Here is an 11,757-nt window from a genome sequence, read left to right as displayed (position 1 = left end):
GACACCAGTGGGTAGATAGTATCTATACAAGACAATAGCAGATCCCTGTGGAATGACCTTTTCAAAGGTCACAGAGTGCGCTCAATGATGTTTTACATTCATCTCAAGGGGACAGAGTCCGTCTATTGTCGTCGATGTCCATGAGTCTTGCTGTAAAGCATGTCACTAAATGCTGTTAAAAACAGTCCATACGATATGGCCGCCCCCATAACAATGTACAAATAGTGAAATAAATAAAAAAAAAAGTAAAAAAAAAATAGAAACAAATTATAATCAAAGAACCAGTTTTTGTATCTGACTCTAATCAGTAAAAGAAAATTTAGGTGAAACATTTCCTTTAAATATAGAAAACCTAATCAAAATAAAGCAAGTATATTGCAAATTGATTGCCACCACAACCCTTAGTAATTTCTTATTTTAAAAACAAAAATCGCAACAAGAATTCTGACGTATCAGAGAGATATCAGAGGGTTGTTGTTAATGGTGTATATTCTGAGCAGAGACTGGTTACAAGTGGTGTGCCACAAGGGTCTGTTCTGGGTCCTATTCTTTTTAATATGTTTGTAAGTGACATAGGAGAAGGGTTGATAGGTAAAGTTTGTCTGTTTGCTGACGACACAAAAGTGTGCAATAGGGTGGATATTCCTGGAGGTGTCAGTAATATGGAAAATGATTTAGCTTTGCTAGATAAGTGGTCCAAACAGTGGAAATTGAAGTTCAACGTTTCCAAATGTAAAATAATGCACTTGGGGAGGAGGAATCCTCTATCCGAGTATCACATCGGCAGTACTGTGTTGGAAAAGACTTCAGAAGAGAAGGATTTAGGGGTAATGATTTCTGAAAGCCTTAAAATGAGTCACCAGTGCAACCAGGCGGTGGGGAAAGCAAATCGTATGCTGGGGTGTATAGCTAGAGGTATAACCAGTAGGAAGAGGGAGATTGTGATCCCGCTGTATAGAGCTCTGGTGAGGCCACATCTGGAATACTGTGTCCAGTTCTGGAGACCTCACCTAAAAAAGGACATTGATAAAATAGAACGGGTCCAAAGACGAGCTACAAAAATGGTGGAGGGTGTGAGGCATAAACCATATCAGGAAAGACTTAAGGATTTGAATCTGTATAGTCTGGAGGAAAGACGGGAAAGGGGGGACATGATTGAAACCTTTAAGTATGTTAAGGGACTAAATAAGGTTCAAGAGGGGAGTGTTTTTAGTAAAAAACTGAGCTCAAGAACAAGAGGACACAGTGAGAGGTTAGTTGGGGGAAAGATCAGAAGCAATGTAAGAAAATATTATTTTACTGAAAGAGTGGTAGATACCTGGAACAAACTTCCAGCAGAGGTGGTTGGTAAATCTACAATAACAGAATTTAAACACGCCTGGGATAGACATATATCTATCCTAAGATAATAAGGAAGAAAATACTAAAAGGGCGGACTAGATGGACCCAGTGGTCTTTTTCTGCCGACAATCTTCTATGTTTCTATGTTTCTATGTATCAAACAAGTAATGATAACCATATACAGTATCAAATTTTTTATTAAAATAAATAGACAGATAATAGATAGATAGATAGATAGATAGATAGATAGATAGATAGATAGATAGATAGATAATATAAAGATAGATAGATAGATACAGTGGTACCTTGGTTTAAAAGTAACTTGGATTGAGAGCGTTTTGCAAGCAGAGCTCACAGTTTTCCAAAATTGTAACTTGGTTTAAGAGCATTGCTTTGATTTAAGAATTTCCTGTACTGAGGGGGAGTGGGGAAGTGACTACATAGCGGGGTCTACAGCCCTGTACTCTGACCCAGGAAGTCTCCCTCACCTTCCAAATCATAGCAGATCCACTTCAGGCTGGGGCTTGCATCAGGGGACAGGACTGTGGAGGTAATCTCTCCATAACCCTGTTAACCCCTCTCTCCCCAGAAAGAGAGTGCTGCTATACTGTGCCCACATCTGCCCTGCTCATTCCTTCATGCTCCCTGCAGTCTCTGTCAGTCCTTGTGTTTCCCATCCTCTCCATTCCTGCTATAATGTGCCTATTCTTACACTCAGCTATACACACTGCTTCTTTAATGTGCCTGCACTCACACCCAACTATACACATTGCTGCTATAATGTGCCTGCACTCACACCCAGCTATACACACTGCTGCTATAATGTGCCTGCACTCACACTCCTGTATAGAGAAGTTTCTGTCACTGTCCTCCTGCACAGCTCTGTGATTCTCACTTCCTGATTGGTCCATGCTGAACACACACCCCCTTTCCCATTGCTGTCATATGACCACACAGATCTCTGACAGCAGCCCTGCTTCTCTCTTTTAGCCTGTTGTACTACGCTGCTGCATTATGGGGATCTGCAGCTCCATCCTGTATCTACAAACTGCTGCTGTGTTATCAGGGTTATGCACTTACTATACATTATACACCACATGCTGATTGCTATACTGTACAGTAACTTATAATATCACATATTCAGCTGTTTATAAATGTTTGTTTAATCTGTTCTACATGTTATTCAGAATAATAAATCATTATTTTTGGGGTGTGGAACCAATTGTCTGCATTTCTATGATTTCTTATGGGAAAATTTGCTCTGGTTTAAGAGTGGATTTGGATTACAAGCACAGTCCCAGAACGAATTATGCTCGTAATTTAAGGCACCACTGTATATATATGTGTATATATATATATATATATATATATATATATATATATATACTCTATTCCACCATGTTTTTGTTATTTTTACCAGAATTGTACTACTTGTCTCAACCCGGAGAACATGAACAAAGAGTGGTCTGGTGATCTGTAGGCTGCTTCACCCTAACCCCGGCATAACCTGGAGAAAGAGGATATGAGCACAGGAAAAGGCTCAGAGATACAATCCTTATCCCAGAGCTCATTAGCCGTCTGTTCTGACCAAAAAAGTACAATCCTCCTCCGTAGTCCGTAGATATACTGCAGGCGGTGGCTCTACCAGAGGATACAGGGATATCTATGTACAGGCATGTGAGTGAGCTGTAATAACCTCCTCCTGGATTATTAGCGCTGCTGTAATTATTATACAGTCATTTATGGTCTCATTAAACTTGGAACATAACATTACATCTTCATTAGGTTTTACCCGTCCGTCATCAGATATCATTACAGGGAGTATACAGCAAACATTTTCTGTACGTCAGAAACTACCACACAAGGATGGGGCTTCAACCCTACGTGGTCTACAGCCCTGTACTCTGACCCAGGAAGTCTCCCTCACCTTTAAAATTATAGCAGATCCACTTCAGGCTGGGGCTTACATCAGGGGACAGGACTGTGGAGGTAATCTCTCCATAGCTGTAACCCCTCTCTCCCCAGACATAGAGTGCTGCATGTATGTGCCCACATATGTCCTGCTCATTCTTTACTATCCCCTGCAGTCTCTGTCAGCCCTTGTGTTTCCCATCCTTTCCATTCCTGCTATAATGTGCCTGCACTTACACTCAGCTATACACACTGCTGCTATAATGTGCCTGCACTCACACTCAGCTATACACACTGCTGCTATAATGTGCCTGCACTTTCACTCAGCTATACACACTGCTGCTATAATGTGCCTGCACTTACACTCAGCTATACACACTGCGGTTATACTGTGCCTGCACTCACTCTCAGCTATACATTTTGCTGCTACAATGTGCCTACACTTACATTCAGCCACTTACACTCACACATACAGGGAGTATATAGCAAACATTTTCTGTACGGCAGAAACTACCACACAAGGATAAGGCTTTAACCATTTTGTATTACAGCAACCTTACCAGAAAAAAGATGGCGACTGGAGCAGGGGCTCAAAGGGGTATTCCACTCACTTTTGTGAAGACACAAAAATCTCTGTGTGAGCTTCTCTCTATGTCTTCCCCTCCCTTTCTGAGACAGCTGATGTAAACAAGTCCCAGGCAGGCTGTATCTGCAACATTGTAGCTTCTTTGTAATGCTGGAAGGATTAATCACAGTGAGTTCATCAGCAAGTTGACCTCATATTAATCCTCCCAGCATTACAAAGAAGCTACAATGTTGCAGATAAAGCCTGCCAGGGATTTGTTTACATCAACCATCTCAGAAGAGAGGGGGGAGGAGGGGGAGACAGAGAGAAAGGCTCACATGCAGATTTTTGTGTCTTCAGCAGAAAGCAGAAAGAGAACTGGGGGAAGGAGACTGAATAGATAATAACAAGTATGGAAGGAATTGTTAGTGTCTCCATGGGCAGCGCCCTGCAGTATGACAAGCAGCTGTATGTAATATCCCGTTACAGTGGCTGATAGCAGAAGACTGCAAAAAATACATGTCACAAATATTTAGTCTTGTTATCCCCTTTTCTTTGAAATCAACTTCTTTTGGAAATTTATATAAATTTGTAATTTACTTGTATTTAAAAATCTCTAATCTTCCAGTACTTATCAGCTGTTGTATGTCCTGCAGGAAGTGGTGTATTTTCTCCAGTCTGACACAGTGCTCTCTGCTGCCACCTCTGTCCATGTCAGGAACTGTCCAGAGCAGCAGCAAATCCCCATAGAAAACCTCTCCTGCTCTGGACAGTTCCTGACATGGACAGAGGTGGCAGCAAAGAGCACTGTGTCAGATTGGAGAAAATACACCACTTCCTGCATGACATACAGAAGCTGATAAGTACTGGGAGACTGGAGATTTTTTAAAATAGAAATCTACATAACTTTCTGACACCTGTCGATTTGAAAGATTCTTTTTTTTTTTTCGATAGATACCCCTTTAACTTGTAATGGACATTGGATGGGGGGAAGAAGATGTCTGATCTGTGAGGACCAAACAGGAGTCCCAAAACCTTTCCTTTCTTCTCTGTATGTGACTGGTGAGATCAATGGAGTGTCAGTCAGATATGCCCTGTGCCACTTATGGGACTGCTGGAGACAGACGAGTACTATATATATATAGCACTGCTATTTCCATCTCTCTACAGACTTTAAACAGAATGGATGGTTTTTGCCTTTAAAGGGGTACTCCGGGCGGGGGTTATTTTTAGGGTATGGACGGGGAAGGAGTGGAAATAGAGCCTGACCGTCACTTACCTCCCCGGTTCCAGCGTCGGGTCCCGGATCACGCCGCCCCGTTCTTCCGTCCCGTCGTCGCTTCCTGGTCTGAGCTGCGGCTTGAGATGTGACTTCTCAAGGCAGCTCAGCTATTCAGCGGCCGAGGCGGGACCCCGCTCCAACCACCGAATGGCTGAGCTGCCTTGAGACCAGGAAGCGACGGCCGGATGGGAGAACGGGACAGGACCCGGTGATGGAACCGGGGAGGTAAGTGACCGGCTGTCTCTATTTCTACCCCTTCCTCAGCCATACCCTTAAAATAACCGCCGCCCGGAGTACCCCTTTAAATAGAATTCTTATTCCGGGCACAGCGTTATATTCCGGGCACAGTGTCTTGGCCTTGCCCGCAGCTGCCCCACCTCTGATGTCTTTATTACCTGGCACTGTGGCTTCCTCCTGGGGATCTCGGCCAGGGCCGTCTTGCTCATTCATTGGAATCGGTGCAGGAAACAGGACCAGGAACATTTTCATTGCGCTGAGTCTATGAAAAACACCAATGTTGTGGCCTCTCTGACATATGGAGGCTGTTTTTGCATATGGTTTCAGTACAGCGGATTTCCCTGTAAACTTAAAGGGGTATTCCTCTCAAACATAACTTTTGATATGTTGCTGCCCATGGTGAGACTAACAATTCCTTCCATACTTGTTATTATCTATTCAGTCTCCTTCCCCCAGTTCTGAGCTGTTGCTTTCTGCTGAAGACACAGAAATCTGTGTGTAAGCTTTTCTCTCCGTCTCCCCCTCCTCCCTCCCCTCCCTTCTGAGACAGCTGATGTAAAAAGTCCCTGGCAGGCTTTATCTGCAACATTATAGTTTATTTGTAAACCTGGGAAGGTTAATCACAGCGAGTTCATCAGCAACTTGATCTCAGATTAACCCTCCAGCATTACAAAGAAGTTACAATGTTGCAGATACAGCCTGCCGGGGACTTGTTTACATCAGCTGTCTCAGAGGGGGAGATGAAGAGAAAAACACACACAGATTTTTGTGTCTTCAGCAGAAAGCAGCAGCTCAGAGCTTTGGGAAGAGACTGAATAGATAATAACAAGTATGGAAGGAATTGTTAGTCTGACAATGAGCAGCAACATATCAAAACTTATGTGTAAGTGGAATACCCCTTTAATGCCAAAACTATTTTGAGCTCTGATAAATGCATCCAACAGGGAATGCTGTGATCTACAACCATATAATAGCTATCTATCTATCTATCTATCTATCTATCTATCTATCTATCTATCTATCTCCTATCTATCTATCTATCTATCTCCTATCTATCTATCTCCTATCTATCTATCTATCTATCTATCTATCTATCTATCTCCTATCTATCTATCTATCTATCTATCTCCTATCTATCTCCTATCTATCTCCTATCTAACTATCTATCTATCTATCTATCATCTATCTATCTATCTATCTATCTATCTATCTATCTATCTATCTATCTATCTATCTATCTATCTCCTATCTATCTATTATCTATCTATCTCCTATCTATCTATCTATCTATCTATCTATCTCCTATCTATCTATCTATCTATCTATCTCCTATCTATCTATCTATCTATCTATCTATCTATCTATCTATCTCCTATCTATCTATCTATCTATCTATCTATCTATCTATCTATCTATCTATCTATCTCCTATCTATCTCCTATCTATCTTCTATCTATCTATCTCTCTCTCTCTCTCTCTCTCTCTCTCTATATATACAGTAGAGTGGAGACAGATAGACTAATAGATATATGATGCATATGAGATCGCTATGACAGACAGAGATAGATAGTAGATACGAGAGAGAGAACGACAGATAGTCATCCACAAACAAAACATCTCCTTTTCAGAAGAATATTGGGGTGGGTGATAGCAGATAATGGACCCCCCATAGATATGTACAGATCCCATATCCATAGAAAGACCACAAGACATTGCTCTAAGATTAGTTCACAAGGGGTAGTTCACAAGAAATAAAAATGTAAATTTATAATTTACAAAAATTTATAATTTATAATTAAAATTTATAAATGTATTAAAATTTATTAAAATTTATAAAATGTAAATTTATAATTTACTTCTATTTAAATATCTCCAGTCTTCCAGTACTTATCAGCTGCTGTATGTTCTGCAGGAAGTGGTGTATTCTTTCCAGTCTGACACAGTGCTCTCTGCTGCCACCTCTGTCCATGTCAGGAACTGTCCAGAGCAGGAGAGGTTTTCTATGGGGATTTGCTACTGATTTGCACAGTTCCTGACACGGACAGAGGTGTCAGAAGTGCACAAAGTAAACTATCAGTGCATCAGTAAGGGTATGTTCACACTACGGAATACACAAGGAAATTCAGACTCTGCTTGAAGTTCCACCTGTCCCATTGACTCAATTGATTTCTCAAAATAAATCTGCCATCCGCCCAAAGAATTGACGTGTCGGCGGATTGGGCTTGAGAAACTCATTGAGTCAAGAGGACAAGCGAAACGTCAAGCGGAGTCTGAAATTTCCTTGCGTATTCCGTAGTGTGAACATACCCTAAAGTGCATACCACTCATAATTTCATACTCCATAAAGTTCATATACAAAAAGTGCACAATCCTAATAAAGTACATATAGAGTGTAGGTGTAGATTAAAAAAAAAACTTAAACATAAAAGAGTTTACTGAAAGAGTAGTTGGTACAGGGAACAACCATCCGGCAGATGTGGTAGGTGAATTCACAGTGAGTGAATGCAAACCATAACCCTATATCTATCCGTACATCTACCAGCCCTGTGAGTCTATAAATCACATCACATCTGCCTGTCACACAGCACCGGCTACTAGAACGCTCCGCGCATGCGTCCTATCGGCCAACTCGCCTCTGTGGCTGCGCCTGCGTACATCCCGCCTCCCTCAAGCCGCCGCGCATGCGCTCTCCCGACAACTCTGTCTCCCATCCAGTGCGGCAGGAAAACCCGCATCGGCGGCGGGCGGGGAGCAGAGGAAACGGGGGAGGGAGACAGGGATAGGGTGGAGGGGGCGAGACACGGCGACTGCCTTACCCGGACAGGAGGGGAGGGCTGGGAAAATACCGTAAAGCACTATTTATTTTTTTTATATTTTTTTTACCGCTGGCCGGGCCTGGATCTATCCCGTTATAGGAGCCGCAGCGGCGGCGGGGGAATAACGGAGCCGGTTATCATGGCAGCTGTCACTGATTGCAACGTATGAATCAGAGGGTGCACCTGGACGATCGCGGGGATCTACTGGATCACATGACCTGAGGATCTGACTACGGGATCGGGCGGATCGGCAATGAGCTGTGACATCTCTTACTGATGGTGACAACCTGGGAGAAGTGACCCACTAGATCCATCTCCGATCCCACCTCCGGGAATACAGTAGATCACTAGGGAGCCAGCCTGCAGGTAGTCTGAACGGGAACTAAACGGTTAATACATTGTATCAGACTATAGTGTATTCATATTACAGGGTTGCCCATAGAGATACATTGTATCAGACTATAGTGTATTCATATTACAGGGCTGCCCATAGAGATACATTGTATCAGACTATAGTGTATTCATATTACAGGGCTGCCCATAGAGATACATTGTATCAGACTATAGTGTATTCATATTACAGGGCTGCCCATAGAGATACATTGTATCAGACTATAGTGTATTCATATTACAGGGCTGCCCATAGAGATACATTGTATCCATATTACAGGGCTGCCCATAGAGATACATTGTATCCATATTACAGGGCTGCCCATAGATATACATTGTATCCATATTACAGGGCTGCCCATAGAGATACATTGTATCCATATATATCCCAGGACTGCCCATAGAGATACATTGTATCAGATTGGGTACACCACAGGGCTGGGCTGCCCATAGAGATACATTGTGTTAGATTGTAGAGACTATAGGGATGATACATAGTATCCCCATCCCAGTACTGTGCTGCCCATAGAGATCTATAGTATCAGTATTTTCCCCCACAGAGATCCATAGTATCAGTATTTCCCCCCACAGAGATCCATAGTATCAGAATTTCCCCCATAGAGATCCATAGTATCAGTATTTCCCCCATAGACATCCATAGTATCAGTATTTCCCCCATAGACATCCATAGTATCAGTATTTCCCCCATAGACATCCATAGTATCAGTATTTCCCCCATAGACATCCATAGTATCAGTATTTCCCCCATAGACATCCATAGTATCAGTTTCTCATTTGCTGACATAAAATAATCCAATTTATTGGAGGAAGAAGAAGGAGATCAGGTCTCTACCTAGTGATGGTGCCGGATTTATCACACTCGAATCCTTGCGGCGTGCCATACCTTCATCCGACCGGATTTACACTTCGAACCATGTAAGAGGTGGAATTATCAGACGTCAACCATGGTGGATATAGCGGAAAGTGGATCGGAGGGGAAGAAGACGTTCATTGTGCCGGCCATCAAACCCTTTGATCATTATGACTTTAACAGGGCCAAGGTGGCCAGTAACCTGGCCTGGTTGGTGGCCAAAGCCTTTGGTGCAGGTAAGCGGTGTGCAGATGGGTTATGGGTAAAGATGAGGGAATCTATAGCATTATTGCCACAAACCTGGATTTAAAGGGGTTGTCCAGTGAAAATCTTTTTCTTTCAAATCAACTGATATCAGAAAGTTATATAGATTTGTAATTTACTTCTATTAAAAAATCTCAAGTCTTCCCATACTTACAGCTGCTGTATGTCCTGCAGGAAATGTTGTTTTATTTTCAGTCTGACACAGTGCTCTCTGCTGACATCTCTGGCCAAGACAGGAACTCTGTCTTGGTTTTCTATGAATCCCCATAAAAAAACCTCTCCTGCTCTGAACAGTTCCTTTCTCATCAAGAGGTGGCAGCAGAGAACACTGTGTCAGACTGAAAATAAAACAACATTTCCTGCAGAACATACAGCAGCTGATAAGTATGGGAACACTTGAGATTTTTTCAATAGAAGTAAATTACAAATCTATATAACTTTCTGATATCAGTTGATTTGAAAGAAAAAGATTTTCGCTGACAACCCCTTTAAGACGTAATACGGATACATTTCTGCATCTATATGGCTAAATTCACACTGTGTTGTACGTTCCGTTCAGAAATCTATATATTATTAACATTTAAAGAAATTCACTGGTAATAGTGCTGCAGCAAAGCTGCACCAGTATAGCAACACGTGATCTGGGGTTCCTTTGCAGAGTTTGGATGGAACCGATATTTCTCGTCTTTGTGCGTTTACCTTAAAGGGGATTACCAGGTTTAGAAAAAAACAGGTGCTTTTTTTTTTTTTCTTCTAAAAACAGGACCACCCCTGTCCTCAGGTTGTGTGTGGTATTACAATTTGGCTCAATTCGCATCAATGAAACTGAGCTTCAAAACCACAGTCAACCTGAGGACAGAAGAAAGCTGGGTTTGTGGAAGAAGAAATTTTTTTTTTTTTTCTAGTCCTGGATAATCCCTTTAAGAGTATGTTCACACAACAGGGCTAAATGCTCCAGATTTTGACTTCCCTATTAAATTGCAATGGAAAAGAACGAATCTGATGGATTTATGTAAACCTACCCTAAGGGTACTATTACACAGAACGATAATCGTCCGTATCTGCCCGATGCAGCCGATTATCACTCCGTGTAATAAATACAACGATCAGCTGATGACCAAGATCAACAACTGAACGTTGATAGAGGTTTGAACCTATAATAGTCGGGCGCCGACCACGCATCACTACGTGCAATAGCGGTGCGTGGCTGGCGGCTGATGATTTACATTACCTATCCATGCTACAGGGCTCCTCTTGCGGTCTTCTTCTCACCGGGTCCCGTGCGCTCCAGCTTCAGAGCGGCCTGTCTCAGCTGACAGGCCAATCAGCCAATCACTGGCCGGGACTGCTGTGGCCAGTGATTGGCTGAGCGGCCTGTCAGCTGAGACAGGCCACTCTGAAGCTGGAGCGCGCCGGACTCGGTGAGAAGCAGAGCGCAGGAGGAGCCCTGTAGCATGGATAGGTAATGTATAAAGTAAAAGTAAGGGCTACAAGGACATCGGTAACGATGTCCCTGCAGCCCTTGTTAAATGATAATCGAGCCGTGTAATAGGCCCAATAAACAAGCGACGATCTAGCAGATAGGCGCTCGTTTGTGGTTATTATCGGGCCTTCATTGGCCAGTGTAATACTGCCCTAAGGGTCCATTTACACAGCAAGATTATCTGCCAAAGATTTTAAGTCAAAGCCAGAAACAGACTATTAACAGAGATAAAGGAAAGACTGAGATGTCTCCTCTTTTCAGATCCATTCCTGGCTTTGGCTTCAAATCTTTGGCAGATAATCGTTCTGTGTAAATGGATCCTTAGGGGGGCATCCACATGTGGCCTGATTTACTGCAGCTTTTACCTGTGCAGCTGTGGACAGGACTGCGGAGACCCCATGCATGTGCTGCGATTCATCCGCATAGTGATCATTCAGTTTTGCAGCGGATTTCACTACATTCAGTGTTGCAGGGGTTAAATCGACCACAAATCCTTAGCGAAATCTCCATGTAACACCTAATAGGGGCCCAATAAGTGCATGGGTACAGGGACCCATAGGATTGATGATCTCTGTACAATGCTTTGGTATATGTTGG

At 42.6% G+C, this 11,757-nt stretch overlaps 1 protein-coding gene across 2 annotated transcripts in view; it reads left to right on the top strand.

Annotated features, from left to right (window-relative positions):
• Positions 1 to 8,121: 8,121 nt before the first annotated feature.
• Positions 8,122 to 11,757, top strand: part of CAMSAP2 (calmodulin regulated spectrin associated protein family member 2) — a 77,767-nt gene continuing 74,131 nt past the window's right edge. Inside the window, exons 1-2 of one of the 2 annotated variants that reach the window (XM_069967491.1) lie at positions 8,122 to 8,518; positions 9,374 to 9,649. In XM_069967491.1, coding sequence (XP_069823592.1) covers positions 9,508 to 9,649 — 142 coding nt within the window. In that variant the 5' untranslated portion in view covers positions 8,122 to 8,518; positions 9,374 to 9,507. Of the gene's footprint in view, positions 8,519 to 9,369; positions 9,650 to 11,757 lie in introns of both variants that reach the window. The other variant, XM_069967490.1, reaches the window with a different exon arrangement.

Source organism: Dendropsophus ebraccatus, chromosome 4, assembly GCF_027789765.1.
Source record: "Dendropsophus ebraccatus isolate aDenEbr1 chromosome 4, aDenEbr1.pat, whole genome shotgun sequence".
Classification (NCBI taxonomy): Eukaryota; Metazoa; Chordata; class Amphibia; order Anura; family Hylidae; genus Dendropsophus; species Dendropsophus ebraccatus.
The sequence above is the reverse complement of the archived record's forward strand: the minus strand, read 5'-3'. Positions and strand labels throughout refer to the sequence as shown.